This window comes from Poecilia reticulata, chromosome 20, assembly GCF_904066995.2.
Source record: "Poecilia reticulata chromosome 20, P_reticulata-male-v2, whole genome shotgun sequence".
Taxonomy (NCBI): Eukaryota; Metazoa; Chordata; class Actinopteri; order Cyprinodontiformes; family Poeciliidae; genus Poecilia; species Poecilia reticulata.
In genome coordinates, this window is record NC_088849.1 from 430,109 (window position 1) to 446,283 (window position 16,175).

The window sequence follows — 16,175 nt, forward strand, 5'->3', positions numbered from 1 at the left end:
GGTCACAAATTCATTTCACCTTTTATTGACTATAAAACTGACCTGCATCCATCCATTGTCTTCCTCTTATCTGAGATCAGGTCCCAGAGCAACAGATCCAAGTGGGAATCTCAGACTTTTCTTTCCATTGATCCTTGTGAAATATCACGGTTGTCTTCATCACATAAACTTCTTCATGCTAAGCTTAACGAACTCATCTCGACTTGTGGTGCGTTGCATTGCCCCATATCCCTCCGTGTCTGAGCTTCTGCCTTGTGTCCACACCACATTAGTCATTTCCTGACCCTCTCTTCTATTTCAATTCAATACAATCATTACTGATATTTGTAATGATTAATTCCTTACATTTATCAAAAATCATCCTTTGATGGTTTTCTCAACTTTTCTTCTTAAAGAAAAGTGTCGTTTACAGAAGTAGTCTCTTTGCTTGTATCAAAGTTTTATGTCACTGTTAGTTTAAGCTATTTCTTTGTATTTTTGAGTTTTATGGTTGACTTCTAAAATCCAAAGCTTAGCCTTTCGCTACAGGGCCTATTGAGTTGACAAAGAATTTTTTGATTTAGTGTCAAATGCCTTTGAAAAATCTACAAATATATCAATTGACAAAGTTATCAACAAACTGCAAAGAAAAAAATATTTCTGGACAAGTTTTTTATTTTTCTAAATTCATACTGATGATTGTACAAGTTTTTATTTTATTTTATATATTTTATTTTTTTTTACAATTTATAAGTACTTTAGATAACACAGGAATCAGCTGATAGTTACTGAATAAATTCACATCCCCAGATTTGAACAAAGTTGCTTTAGCTACTTTTAAATCCTTGAGTAAAATACCTGTTTTAAGAGACAGAGAACATATGTAAAGATAATAAAAGGAGCAACTTTCTAATGTCATCATGTTGGCCTTTCTGACCACATCTCCCTCCTGCTGGCGCCAGCTTATCGTCCGTTGATGAGGCGGATTACGCCAACGAAGAAGACAGTCACTGTGTTCCAGGACTGTTTTCAGTGCAGATTTGCAGCTCCAGGTCCAGCAGGAGTGCTGGACCTGGAGAATACACCTTCTCTGTTCTTGGCTTCATCATCTCCAAGTGGCTGAAAGTTAGGTTTTGTGGGTTCACTCTTTGAGGCTGCGGGCCCACCATGATTGGTTCCCTGCCCGTATTTAGGTACCTCAAAGGATATGCACTCTCACTCGAGATCAGGAACCACCTTGAGCAACAGGGACTATCTTTTATGGTTGGTGTATGCGGTGTGCTCCAGGGCGCCACCTCTTGGTTTGTATGTGCTGCGTAGAATATGACTAGCATACTCCAGTGGGTGCAGTTGCTTCATCTGAGCTGGGCCCAGATGGAGGGACGCCGAGTTCATCACAGATGAGGCATCAGCACTCAGAGGTGAGGAAAGGACTGAAAGGCCAAATATGGCCAGAAAACTCAGGGTCACTTCACCACCAACAACCACCAGTGTATGTGGAAGAGCATCAAGCACATCACGGACTACAACATCAGGGATACCCAATGCCCAAGAGATATTAACATTGAATTGTAACAGATCATAGATCTAAAACTTTATCAATCATTTATTGAGAATGTCAATGCTATTAAATTTGATTTAATGTATTCAGCAGCATTAAAATGAAGAAAAATGTACATTTAATATTTAACTTAGACGTTTACTTTGTAAAAGTGCAAAGAATCACCTTGATAGTTGGCTGTTATGTTGCCATGGCTACAATATGATGCTATCTGTAATCTTAGTGTTTTAGCTCGGTTGGTTCACAAATACATCACAGCAAATAATAGCCAATAATCTGATTGATTTTAAGCTTGGCCAATTAACCTTGGTCCCCTTCTCACAGACTTCACTAAATGTGTATTTAAACACCGTTGTTAGCCTTTGGAGGGGATGAGGGGCCCTAAATCGTGATCCTACCCAAGGCTCTGTATTGCCTTGGCCCGGCCCTACATGAAGAGCTAGAATCGCTGCGCATTTCTCTGATGGACTCTACCTGGATTCCCCCTGGAACCCAGTATGACAGTCCCCTGCTGTTGATGCATTTCATTGTGGCATGTTTGGCTTTATGCTGTGGTCCAATTTATTGTTACAGTATTCAGTTCAGTTCTTGACTTAATTAACTGCAACATTTTAACGTTCTAATTTATTGGGATGATCCTAGTTTACACCGTAGTGTCAAATGTTTTGACACTAAAAAATACCAAAACAATTAATTATAAGCAACATTAAGCACATCATTGAACCTCTCCGAGTAAAATCAGAACTTTAAGTCTGGTGGTCTGACTTCTTATTAACTGTGTTCCTCTGCAGCACAAAAAATGTTGAATATGTAAAGAAAAACAGAAGGGGCATTGAAGATTTGGTTCCTACAGTTTTATACATTTTAAATGCAAAATGAGTTTATGACATAATTATTGTTCATATATAACCATCAGTACAGTTAAGGCCTCTTTATTCCAAAATAAGGTTATTTATAAAGTACATTAGAGTGAAAAAAACATTTATTGTGGGTGTGTATAATCATATAGTGTCATATATGTGTACCTAGTCTGCAGTTATAAAGATCAAGTAAAATTAGCTTGACTTCTGTTTTAGCTCACCGCCAGAGAAATATTTAAACATTTAAAAACTGCTTTACGAACCAGGAAAGAGGCCAGTTTAAAAATAAGAAGATTTGTTGTTTCCTGATTGGATCTTTAGACTTCAGCAACCAAAATGGAACTAAGTTATGATCATGAACTGAAGCTGTGATCAGCACTAAAACCTGGCCTGGAAACTTACTGGAAGTCTATGATTCAGAGAATTTGAAATGAGCCAGGAAAGAAACCATGATCAGTGCTTACAGTGAAATCAAGAGTCATTAACAGGTTCGCACCAAAACAGCCTCAGTACTTATAATATGACAGGAGACCTGGAGAATCTATCATACATTTGGACAAATACTTGATCTTTTCTCAAAGAACGCAGTCTTTTAAAACCTGTCGCTGCTGTGAGTTCGATCTGGTGCACAGGCAGTCAAAGTTCAGAATAAAGGCTAATACCCACATCCTTCAAAAACCTGTTAAGTAAAAAATTTACATTTTACAGAATCACAAAGATTAACCCAAACAAAATTTATGTTAAATAGCAAAAAAAAACAAACATCTTACATATTATTTTCTAGCTATAGCTGTGAATTGTGTCTTCAAAGAACCAAGTTAATGGACTGTTTCTAAGAGAACCGTGTGGCTCCGTCACCTAGCATTTAGGAGCCAAACTCTACAGTTTCTTCTGTGATGGGCTTGAACTCGTAGCTCCCTCTGCCGTCCATGTGGAGATAGTACTTCATAAAGAGAACAATACAGGAGAGGATTAATTAATTCAAGAGCCATGTGGGTCAGACAGTATAGACAGAGGAAACAACATAGAACATTTCAGCATATAATGATCATCTATAATGTAGATCATGAAACACAAAAGGTCTGAACAATATATAATAATATATATAAGGAAGTGTTGAACAGCTTCTGTGATTACCTCATGGTGTTTCCATAGGGACTTTCTGTGGGACACTGTAAACAACGTAATGCCCACCTGTGGGTCAAACAGAACATGTAGAGAAGACTCGTTAAAACTTGGCGTTTAACGCTGCTGATTCTTCATCTGATTTACTTCTTATATGCATCTGGTGAAAACTCCACCAGAGTGCACAGGCCACGCAGGCCAAAGCTCAAGAGCCATGTGGGCCAATGGGCAGGCCAGTTTTCAGAATCTTTAAAGCAAACCAATTTTGTTATAATGCCATTCTGTCATCATCTCGAGAAAAGATCTCAAGCTTGTTTTGTTTGGTTAATGGTTTGATTTACGATATTAGAACGTTTTGATTTAATCTACACTGATGCAACATCGCATTTGTGTCCAGTGTTCTGCTGCCGAGACTCAGCAGTGTGTATGGAAAGTATTCAGACCTCTTTAAAATTTTCACTCTGTTTCATTGCAGCCATCAAGAGTTCATATTTCTCAATGTACACTTTGCATCCAATCTTGACAGGAAAAAAAATGTGAAAATTGTGCAATTTTATTAAAGAAAAACTGAAATACCACATGGTCAGTATTGAGTAGAAGCACCGTACTGAGCTAGTACAGCCATGAGTCTTCATAGGAATGATGCAAAAAGATTGTCACACCTGGATTTGGAGATCTTCTCCAGTTCTGGCAGGTTGGATGGTGAACATTGGTGGAGCCATTTTAAGGTCTCTCCAGAGGTCCAGGCTCTGGCTGGGCCAGTGTTCTGAAACCACTCCTTTGTTATTTTAGCTGTGTGCTTCGGGTCTTCAACCCAGTCCGAGGTCCTGAGCGCTCTGGAAGAGGTTTCCTTTGAGGATTTCTCTCTACTTGATCATATTTATCTTTCCTTAAGTTGCAACCAGTCGTCCTCCCTGCAGCTGAAAACATCCCTATAGCATGATGCTGCCACCACCATGTATCACCATTGTGATTGTGTTGGGAAGGTGACAAGACGTGCCCCTTTTCCACTGGCTCTACTTTAGCAGCCAGGCTCGCCTTGGCTCTATTTTGGAGTGACCATGTTTCCACAGATCCGGTCTTGTGCGAAATTCTGTTCCCCTGTGTCGGGAGCGCGCATTGCAGCCAGAGAGGTGGGTCCGGTGGATCTGACCATTTTCACGGTGCTTCTGATCGATTTCTCGGTAAAAAGGGGGGAACAAAATATTTGAGCTCTTTCAGCCATCTGAAATAATCTGTTCCCCCTACATAAAATGAACATGTACAGTGAATCAGATAAAAGTTTCACAAATCACAAACATGGTAATAAAGAGTCTTCTTGAAGAGGAGAATAATCTAGTCCAGATTTCAAGTGTCGCATTGATAATTTGATCTAATATTGTAAATATGCAGGATGTTGGGGGTTTTCTTGACCCTCAACCGCATCTACTTTTAATAACTATAGAAAATGAAATTATTGTACTTATTAAGTTATAGACAAACAACTTTCTTAAATAACTGTTTTCATATTTCATGTTGATGTATTAAGTTTTGGCTAAGTACATATTTTTTATCAAAACATACAAATTATAGTAATCATGATAAAAATTTTTATTAACACTCAAAATAAGAATATTAATGTTATAATCATCGTTAAGAATAAGTCTCACGGCAATGTCCAACCTCATGCTGTAGACGCCGCAGTGGAAACAGGAAAATCCACAACCTCTTTTACTAGAAGATTTTCTGCAAACTGAAATGTCCAGCTTCATTTAATGGTTCAAATTTTAGGTAACAAAGAAAGTAATTCACTGTACATGTTCATTTTATGTAGGGGGAACAAATTATTTCAGATGGCTGAAAGAGCTCAAATATTTGGTTCCCCCCTTTTTACCGAGAAATCGATCAGAAGCACCGTGAAAATGGTCAGATCCACCGGACCCACCTCTCTGGCTGCAATGCGCGCTCCCGACACACACAGGGGAACAGAATTTCGCACAAGACGGGTACAGCTGCAGCCATCCTTCAGTCGAGCTGCCCGCTTTGTGAATATGCCTTCATGGACAGAAAGCATCTCTATTCTGTAAATGAATAAAAATATGTGCATAGTGTATATAGTACAATCATGTGCATGATTCTACCAATTTAGAATAAATGTCCACATACCCCACTCAAATGACTCTCTGTCTTTAAATCCGGGCTGAACGTGCTACTGTACAAAAAGACAATTTGCACGATCTTAATTTGGATTTTTTTTCTTTAAAATGTATTTTTATTTTTGTGAGGTGTCATTATGTGCCCTCAAAGCACCCTTTAAATAAACTATATAATTATTACAATTACAAATACTTATACTGCTTCAAACAAGGACGTTGCCATGGTTATTGCTTCAATGAGGTGGCAGACTTCTGGGTATTTATACTAATTTACATACGTATTTATGGGTGGCGACAGGCGGACCAGCAGCTGCGCTCTATTTCCCGCATATTAGGATTTATAAAGGAAAGGTGCGCGGCCATGTGCGTGCGCACGGCTTTATACATCCTATTTTTTTGTGCGCTGCAATTTTCAAAATTTTTTCGTACGTCAAGTTTTAGTGTGAAAACTGCACATTCTTTAATGTAGGAGGCCCCTGGTCAAGTCATACTGAGAACAAATGAAGCTGTATTCCTTCTAATCTAAGCTGTCCTAGTTTTCTCACTTTCTTACACTGAAGATTTTCCAGGAAGACATCTAAACAGTGAGTGGATAATGATGTTGTACAACATAGAAATTAAGAAACATGAATTGTACTTTGGGTTCTTGTCAATAGTAACCTTGATAACGTCAAAATGTTTCTTTTGCTGAATATATTCACTTTTGGATACCTTCATTGGTAATCTATAATTTTAAGTGACAGTGAAATATATGTTATTTTCACTGTGTCTAAAGCTCCTCACATTTTGGGAGGATTGTATTAGGACAATTCTCCAAACTGTATGACTACATACTGTAGTCATACAAACTACAGTATGTACAATAATGTGTGGAGTGAGTATAAAAAAGAGACTTTGTTCATTGAGACACAATAGCATTTATTCTTCTTCCGTTTGCCTCAACCCTCTGCATGGAGCTCTGCCATCTCTGCTGGTAGCTGCTTCCTGCTGAAGGAGATCCAGTTATTGTTCTGATGGTTCTCCTCATCGTTCACTATCATGTCAGCCATGTTCTTCTGTTCCCTGCAAGTAATCAGATGTTATAGCTTATAGCACATAAATGTAGATAAATAACAGAGCTACTGATGTGGAAGTTACATAGGAATGATTTAAAATAGACATTACTTTGTATGTATACAAACATTTTTACACAATTATAAATAACTGGAATAGTTGTGTAAATTAAAGACAAAACGTATTTTAGAGCTATGCAGACATACAGCCATGGATAAATACCACTCATTTATCAGGTTTATTGTTCATTTTTATGTCCTCTCCAAGTAATAGTTTATAACTGTTTAATTGGAGAATTGATATCTAGCCATTTTACAATAATAGAATAATATCATATGTGTTTTATTATCTCACAAACGGGGGAAACTCTGGTGCAACAGCAGCAAAATGACAAGCAATCGAAGCACGTAGATTCACGCAAAGATAAAACATAAAAAACAAATGAAGGGCTACATGCTGTAAAATACTGACAGTCAAGAGCGCACTCCGATCCCAAGGAATGTGTAATTATCTTCAGAAAATGCGCATGTTGTGAGTGAGCAATAAAAATACAGCAGACTTTGTTTCAAATGTCTTCCATGACTGTATGTAGGCAACTATAAAACATAGTAAAAACCAGATAAATCGACAAACTGCTCACCTGGCTGGAGAGCAGCAGCGGCGTTAGCCGCGTCTGCGTCGGTGTTCACCGTGATTCATTCCTCACAGCTCCATCAAGCTGCCACTAAATATTGAAATCCAATGCAGAGAAAAGCCAGCATATAATTGTTCCACTGCTTGCTTGTAATTTCCATCACTTCCATGTTGCAGCGAATTTGACATTTTACGCCCTTTCCTTTTCTTCTCTCTTTGCTGCTACATCTGACCACGCCCAATCAGTGAACAGGAGAGAAGCTTGCGTCAGAACACCAGCCCGGCTGGCCCAGCTCCAAAGAAGGGACCTAAAAAGCAGAGTCTGCCTCAAAAAAAGGCCGGTGGAAACACTCCCAAAGCAAGCCGAGACCATTAGAGCCAGTGGAAAAGGGGCCAAGCAGTGCCTGGTTTTCTCCACACCTGCTTAGAATTAACACCAGAAGGTTCAATCTTCGTCTCATCAGGCCAGAGAATCTTATAGTCTGAGAGTCTTTCATGTGGTTTTTTTGGCAAACTCTATGAGGGCTTTCATATGTCTTGCACTGAGGAGAGGCTTCCATCGGGCCACTCTGCCATAAAGCCCGACTGCTGGAGGGCTGCAGTGATAGTTGACTTTGTGAAACTTTCTCCCATCTCCCTACTGCATCTCTGGAGCTCAGTCACAGTGATCTTTGGGTTCTTCTCTCTCGATTGCTCAGTTAGGCTGGATGGCCAGGTCTAAGAAGAGCTCTGGTCATCCCAAACGTCTTCCATTTAAGGATCATGGAGGCCACTGTGCTCTTAAGAACCTTGAATGATGCAGAATTTTTTGCACCCTATGCCAGATCTGTAACCTTGTCACAATTCTGTCTCTGAGCTCCTTGGGCAGTTCCTTCCACCTTATGATTCTCATTTGCTCTGACCTGCACTGTGAGCTGTGAGGTCTTATGTAGACAGGCTGTGCCATTCCTAATCAAGTCCAATCAGTTTAATTAAACACAGCTGGACTCCAATGAAGGAGTAGAACCATTTCAAAGAGGATCAGAATAAATGGACAGCATGCGACTTAAACCTGAGTGTCACAGCAAAAGGTCTGAATACTTATGACCATGTGATGTTTCAGTTTTTCTTTAAGAAATTTGCAAAACATTCTGCATTTCTTATTTTTCTGTCATGATGGGATGCAGACTGTACTTCATTAGAAATAATATGAACTTTTTTGATTTTAGAAAATGGCAGCAATGAAACAAAGAGTGAAAAATTTAAAGGGGTATGAACTCTTACTGTACTCGATGTATATTAGTATGCAAAATACAACATTTGGAATATATTTTGAAATGAGAAACATGTACACACTGATCATGATGATGTATTTGCAATTTATTGTCCAGGTTTAATTTGATTATAAAGTTAATTCTAGACAGCAACTCATATGTCCCACCATCGGTTTGAAGGAAAACCAAGTCTTGTTTGGAGATATGCAAATATATCTTATTTACTCTGAAAAAAAGCTTAATTTTTTAATATGAAAAAAAGTTGGATTATTATTTTAGAACCAAACTTTAGACCCAGTCTAAAAATATTTTATTATTCATTATGTTGAAATAAAAATAATTCATGCTGATTTTCATGTGGAGACAAACTCATTATCTCCTGCTAATTTTATAGCAAAGTTACTCTGTTATTTTAACATCTAAATGATCAGCCGTTTGGTGAAAGGCAGTGTACACCACAGATTGGTTGCCAGTACATCACAAGATAAAACAGTTTGCCTGTGGGACAAAACTGAAGTATCAGCTCTGAAACTGATACTCCAGTAGCAAAGGGCTCTGTAGTAAAGTGACATTAGTCCAGAAAGGCCATCATAATGTCCAAAATTATGATGGACATAAGATGGCCTGTGTCTTAAATTGTTTTAGCTGAACTTTTGCACACCCTGCATATGTAGTGATTGTTGTCATCATGTCGAACAGACAATCCAGCTTGTATTTCTTACTCATGACTTGCATCTACCATGAACTGTCCAGGTGCTGCACTTGTGATGTCTAATGTCTGATTAATCAATTCGGAGTGATCCATGTCTGCATTCAGATGCCTCAACAACTGACTTCACCTTCATTGGGTGTCATCCACATCTGTGGGCTGCCCTACCGTTCTGCAGTGGCTGTAGATATAGTCCTCCACATCGACACTCACTGCACTGGTACACTCATCCAGAATAGCAAACTGGGGCTTGTGGTAGAACAGTCTGGCCATCTTCACATTCAGCAAAGCAAAAAAATAAATAAATAAATAATAAATAATTATAATTAAAATGATTTCATAAAGTAGGGAGAAAGGTGTTCAGTATGCTAAGTCCTTACAGCCATTCTCTGCTTTTCCCCTCCACTGAGAACATCCATCCAATCCTGGACTACATCCCAGCTGCCCTCCCTGTCCAAAATGTGACCAAGCTGAACGTTGTCAAGATAATCCTTCAATACCTGGACAGACAAAGTCAGATCATGCTGTTCTTTAAGGACACAGGCTATGACAGTGAAAGTACGTGAAGGAGTGTCCTGTGACCTACCTGATCAGAGATGCCCTTCCTCCGTTGCTCTTCAACAGTGTCTGGATAAATGACTTGATCCCTCAGTGAGCCGAGAGTCATATAGGGTCTCTGTAAGAAAGCCGATCAACTCAAAAACTTCCATCTCAATTCTCTTGGCTTCACCTGCAGTCTAGTTTCACATATCATTTGCTCTTTCAGTTATCAAAAATTTCTGAAGTTGAATGTCAGATAGCTTCCTGCAAAAAGTATCCAACAACCCAAAGATCTAGTTGCTGATGTGAAAGTCTGAATACACTCAGAGACAGGCTACACAGATATGACCTGTTTGGGAGAATTGACAACCATTGACAGAATCATGGTATTTACTTAAATATGATGCACGCGTTTTAGTTTATGGAGACATGCTTCCCTCATTCTCACAAGAAAAGCTGGAGTTAGTCCACAGTTTCATGAACTAAAGATATAGACCCTGAAACATGCTCTCCAAGAACATTTTACATTGACTGTGTTTTGACAACAATGCACAGTTGTTTTATGGTTAGGGTTCCACACCACCTAAGCACAGTGGTGAGGAACTATAACGCTGTGACGAGAAAACTGCACAAAGTCCTGACGTGTTTGTTTCTTAAGAGCCACTCCACCAACTTCAATAAATGGGGTGTCAGGGCAACGGGTCTATAGTTGTTGACTGAAGGACGAATTTTTCAGTACCAGAACCATGTAGGATGTCTTCCACAACAACAAAGTGGAGTGGGAACTACTTCCCAGAGCACTGGGAAAGAGTACTTAGTGCAGTGGTTCTTAACCTTTTTTGAGGTACCAAACCCACCAGTTTCATATGCGCATTCACTGAACCCTTCTGTAGTGATAAATAAAATATGCTCCCCCCAAAAAAAAAATTCAAGACATAGGGCAGTGATTCTTGAGAATAGGGACAAAATGGGTTTTAATTTTCCCATAATTTAAAAAAAATGTTCTCAACCTTATGCATATATGCAAATATGACAAATAATGTTTTGGAAATGTAAAGATGCTAAGGTACAGGCTCCCAGTTGCAACATTTTTTTTTAAATTACATTTTTAATCGACCTGACCCAGAACTTTGTCATCACCATCTGACAAAAATAAATACAAAATCATTTTTAATGACCCTATTAGTGATATTTTTACTCATTTTGCAGACAGATGCTTCTCAAGAAACAAAATAAATATTATTTAAAACCAAAAACAACAAAAAGTCCATCTGACAGAGTTGACACTGCATGACGGAGTTGACACAGAACTGAAGGTGGTGACAAACTAGTGAGTAAAAAGAAGAACTTGATACATGTGAAGTAATGCAATTTATGTAAAATACATTAAAATGAATGAATGAGGGCACATTTAAGTGAGATTTGACAACAATTTCACTGAAAGAGTCTCAAAAACTCTGATGGAGTTGACAAAAATCCAAACTACCTCAATTTATATGATGTTATTCTGAAGGAGGCCATATTGTAGCTCATCAGGTCCATGAAATCTTTATAATATACCAAAATTAAGCTTGTATTTCACAAAATTTCATCAAAGTTTTGTAAATTGTCAGTTATGGTGTTGACACATCATGGTTGTGACAAACAACGTAGGAATAAAAAGAAGAAAAAACTAAAGAATAACATAAGCTAACCAGAGCTAACTAGCCCTCTTAGCAAAGGAAGAGAAGGGAAGTGGTCATGGGGTCCTCACATGTTCTGGTGCCCCCAATAATGCCTGATTTTTTTTTTTTTTACATTCTTTTCATTTCTGACGGTGTTGACAAAAACTAGGGACAAATTTCAATTGAGTTGGAAAATATATAAAAATGATTTTTAATTCAATTTATTGATACTTTTATAATTATTTATATGACTACTTATATTTAATTGTCATAATATATAATTTTAGTATTTCTTTAATTGTTTTAAACTATTATAATGTATTGAGTTCTGCTCCTGGACAAGGGATTTTACAGGCATCATCCACCGACTACAATGTTTAAAATAAAAAAATATTCAGCAAATACCTGGAAAATATACATTGTTGTGCTCACATGACCCAGGTTAGTTTAGTCAGATATTTGAAAAAATAATATTTTGTGTATATTTTATTCAAATTTTGTGCTTTATCCATAGGACCTGTTTTGTCCCTATTCTCAAGAATCACTGAGGGGTGACCCAACTAGACTCTAGTTGGGTCACCCCTCCCAAGATCACCAAGTCTTCTTAAAAGGTAGAGTTTCTGAGAACAGTTCTTCAAAATACAATCAGTGTTTTCAGCACAGCTGAGCTGACTGTCCAGGAGCGACCCAAGGTATTTAAAATTTGCCACAGTTTCAACAGGTTGGCCATCGAGAGAAACTGGAACCACTTTAAGGTCTTTAGATAATTTAATTAGCTCTACATTCTTAACATAATGAAAAATGTATAATAAATAATAAAGACTTTGCGGTATTCTGACTTAGTAATTAATGTAATTATATTAGTTGTGTTACCACCCCCACGCCACTAGAGGCAGTACCAACCCCGAAAAGATGCGACTAGGAGCAGATTTAGAAGTACACCGAAAGCTACAGAATTTGGTAAAAACTGTGAGCTTTGCTGAAGTAATTAAAGACACAAGTTCAAATCTAGTCTGGTCCTGTTGGCTTCATCGGAACGTGATCTGCAGCTCTCACTGGAGCGGTTCGCAGCCGAGTGTGAAGCGGCTGGGATGAGGCTCAGTGCCTCCAAATCCGAGGCCATGGTCTTGAGCCGGAAAAGGGTAGAGTGCCTTCTCCGGGTCAGGGGGGTCGTCCTGCCTCAAGTGGAGGAGTTTAAGTATCTGGGGATCTTGTTCATGAATGAGGGAAGAAGGGAGCGGGAGATCGACAGGCGGATTGGGGCAGCGTCTGCCGTGAAGCGGGCGCTGTACCGGTCCGTCGTGGTGAAGAGAGAGCTGAGCCAAAAAGCGAAGCTCTCGATTTACCGGTCGATCTACGTTCCCACCCTCATCTATGGTCATGAGCTTTGGGTCATGACCGAAAGAACGAGATCATGGATACAAGCGGCCGAAATGGGTTTCCTCCGCAGGGTGGCTGGGCTCTCCCTTAGAGATAGGGTGAGAAGCTCGGTCATCCGGGAGGGACTCAGAGTAGAGCCGCTGCTCCTCCACGTCGAGAGGAGCCAGTTGAGGCTCGGGCATCTGGTCAGGATGCCTCCTGGACGCCTCCCTGGTGAGGTGTTCCGGGCACGTCCCACCAGGAGGAGGCCTCGGGGAAGACCCAGGACACGCTGGAGGGATTACATCTCTCGGCTGGCCTGGGAATGCCTTGGGATTCCCCTGGAGGAGCTGGAAGAAGTGGCTGGGGAGAGGGAAGTCTGGGCCTCCCTTCTGAAGCTGCTGCCCCCGCGACCCGACCCCGGATAAGCGGAAGAAAATAGATGGATGGATGGATGGATGGATGGATGGATGGATGGAGTTCAAATCTATGCTGAGAGTGGAGCTCCTTCAATCAGGGCTCCTCCGCAGCACTGATTGGCTAAGCAATGTAATGCGATCCTCTGATTGGCTAAGCAATGTAACGTGATCCTCTGATTGGCTAAGCAATGTAACATGATCCTCTGCAGCAAGTGATGGCAAAGTGGGGCGTCATCATGACTTTACACAAGTGTGTCTTTATCACCGCGGCAGAGGCTCCGCCGAACTCGAGACCGACTCATCAAACCCCTGGGGTTCGATCGAACCCAGGTTAAGAACCACTGACTTAGTGGCATGTTTTTTTTATCCTGTGTTTCACCATCAGTGAGATGGAAGTGTGTTACATTGATCTGACTGTTGTGTGCTAAGGGAAATATTCATTTTAGTTAGAGGTGTGCCAGTCGATCGGCCACCGATCATAATTGGCCGATTTCCGTGAAAAAGTGTATGATGGGTGATCGTTGATAACGGTCTCTTGTTGCCGGTCACCTGCATCTCATTCGTAGCCTGCATGTGCAGCTCATGTCTTCTTTCTTTCACACTGCGCAAGCACGCAGGGGTAAATCCTAAGCAATGTGGTGAGGAACTATAACGCTGAGAGTGAACGGGAACGTTTGTGTGTTGCGGTGGAAAATTCTCTCGGGGGTGAAGCAGGTAAAAATGCATCAACACAACAAATCTAATGTGACATTTAAAAAACAAGCACTTGACGGAGTTTGGCTACATCGAGGCTCACTGCAGAAAAAAAGACATCTGGCCGGTAAAGCAGCATCACGGTGAGAAAGCTAAACAAATAACCTGAAAAATAATTTAAATCTTCAAACTAGCAATGTAAGATGCTGGTTCTGTTCTCGTTGTTGAACCGCCGCTACGAGCTGCTGGTAGTTATATTTCACAGACGTAGCGCCGTTTCTGCTCCACCTGCAGTGAACTTTCACACCCAACCTGTGCTTAAAGCTGTAGCACGTAACTTAAGATTTTACATGTGTACTAAAACTTTCGCCGTCCTAACACAAGACAGATAATCTCTGAAAAATAATCGTTGTCTTCTGCCTCCTCCTGTGTTCTGCAGAATTACTCCGCTCGCTCAGAAACAGCCAATCAGAACCAGAACAATCAGCTAGCCAAGCTATCAGGAAGGATTGTTTATTTTGATGCAACCTGCGTTTGAATTTGAATGAATGTTTCCTTTTTTACTTGATATAGATTTATTTGAGTCATGTATAATTTATGGTACTGGGAGACTTACGGTTTAAATATTATTTTACTGATTGCAGGTTTTTCAGTTGTCCTTTTGACTGAATAGTTGCTGTATTGTGCCTGCAAGTATGTTGCATGTTTTATGGCTAAATGTACTTAAAATTTATTGCCAGATAATTTTTAAATTTCGTCGGATCACATAGTAGCATTTACACCTAAAGCAAAAAATGAATAGTCAATCCAGATGATCGGCAAAATCGGTGATCGGCAGAGATCGGTATCAGAACCAGCAGCAAAAAACCTCATCGGAGCATCCCGAGTTATGCAATTCTCAGTTTGCCAAGTTGAGGAAAATGTCCTGTTCACACCAAGTGTTTTTGAGCAGAATACATTGTGATGTTTAATAAAATTCATCACATCAGAAATTTTGTTCATGCAATTTGAAACAAAAATTAAAATTATTCTAAGGTGTACTTTAGAATAAATAGATATTTTAACTTGATAATGTCAGTAAAATAATAGAAAAATGTGTGCTCTTCAGATAGGTGAGGGCAGATTTCTCAGATATTGTGAAATAATTATTTGGTTTAAATTGCAGCATTAAGTTAAAATTCACAATTCAAGATTAATTAACTTAAAAAAACAATGTTTAGACAACTTGTCTCTTGTTAAATGAACTTCATAAACTTTAATTTCTGAATTAAAACCAATGCCAGAGTTTTCCACAGAAAACATGCTAAGCCTGGTGGTACGGTAGAGCAGTCCACCAGCAACCCAGCATGTTTTTGTGTTAATAAATGCTAAACGTTACAAAAATTATGATGAGCAGACATCATAATTTGGAAATAACTTGTGAGGTAGGGATAGGGGTGGCCCAGTTCAGTGCATCTACTGTATACCTAGCTTAATCCATCTTTTCTATCACTGCTCCTGGAGTAAAAATAACCCTATTTAAAATAAACAAACAATGCTTAGCCTGGTAGACTTAAATTGCATTTTCAAGGAAAGGTGGAATTTCATTTTCAATTTAAGCCATTTTCAAATGTTTTACAGTGTAGTGTAATAGAATTAGAAAACTACAATATATTGAAAAACATAAAAATTAAGCATAACCCTAAGCAAATTTCTTGACTTTTTCAGGAGTCAAACAGAAAAATAAACATTTTTCTTCCTGTCTTGAGTCTTGTTTTTACATGCAGGACAATCCATTTGGTCATCTCTCACTCTTCACAAGTTGCATCAATGATGACCTACACAAGAAAAATTGTAATTGAAAATGTTTTACCTGTGGAACATAGAAGAGTTTTCCTCTCTCAGGCTTAGTCAGGTTTCCACCAAACAATGGCCACAACTATGAAACAAACAAAAAAACAATAGAAATGAACAAATAAGCACCACATAAGGAGATGACTCAGCTTTGAGCCATGACTTACTAACCCTTTTGGTCTGAAGAAATCCTCATTGTTAATTTCAACCATAAGGTTGATTTTATATTCATTAATAGAAATAAGATATAATTAATAACAGCACAGCATTATTTTGTAACACTGTAAATCTCCCCTTATTATTCTTACCTTCTGTTTTTATATTTTCTCCTCTATGTAAATGCACATGTTTCCATTTTG

At 39.1% G+C, this 16,175-nt stretch overlaps 1 protein-coding gene across 1 annotated transcript in view; it reads right to left on the reverse strand.

Moving 5' to 3' along the window:
• Positions 1 to 2,379: 2,379 nt before the first annotated feature.
• The window catches only part of abcd3a (ATP-binding cassette, sub-family D (ALD), member 3a), a 50,821-nt gene continuing 37,025 nt past the window's right edge, over positions 2,380 to 16,175 (reverse strand). The window contains exons 18-23 of the mRNA XM_008438246.3: positions 15,836 to 15,901; positions 9,895 to 9,984; positions 9,689 to 9,808; positions 9,477 to 9,581; positions 3,538 to 3,594; positions 2,380 to 3,343 (exon numbers count right to left, since the gene is read on the reverse strand). Of these exons, the coding sequence (XP_008436468.1) occupies positions 3,266 to 3,343; positions 3,538 to 3,594; positions 9,477 to 9,581; positions 9,689 to 9,808; positions 9,895 to 9,984; positions 15,836 to 15,901 (516 nt within the window). The 3' untranslated portion in view covers positions 2,380 to 3,265. The remainder of the gene's footprint in view (positions 3,344 to 3,537; positions 3,595 to 9,476; positions 9,582 to 9,688; positions 9,809 to 9,894; positions 9,985 to 15,835; positions 15,902 to 16,175) is intronic.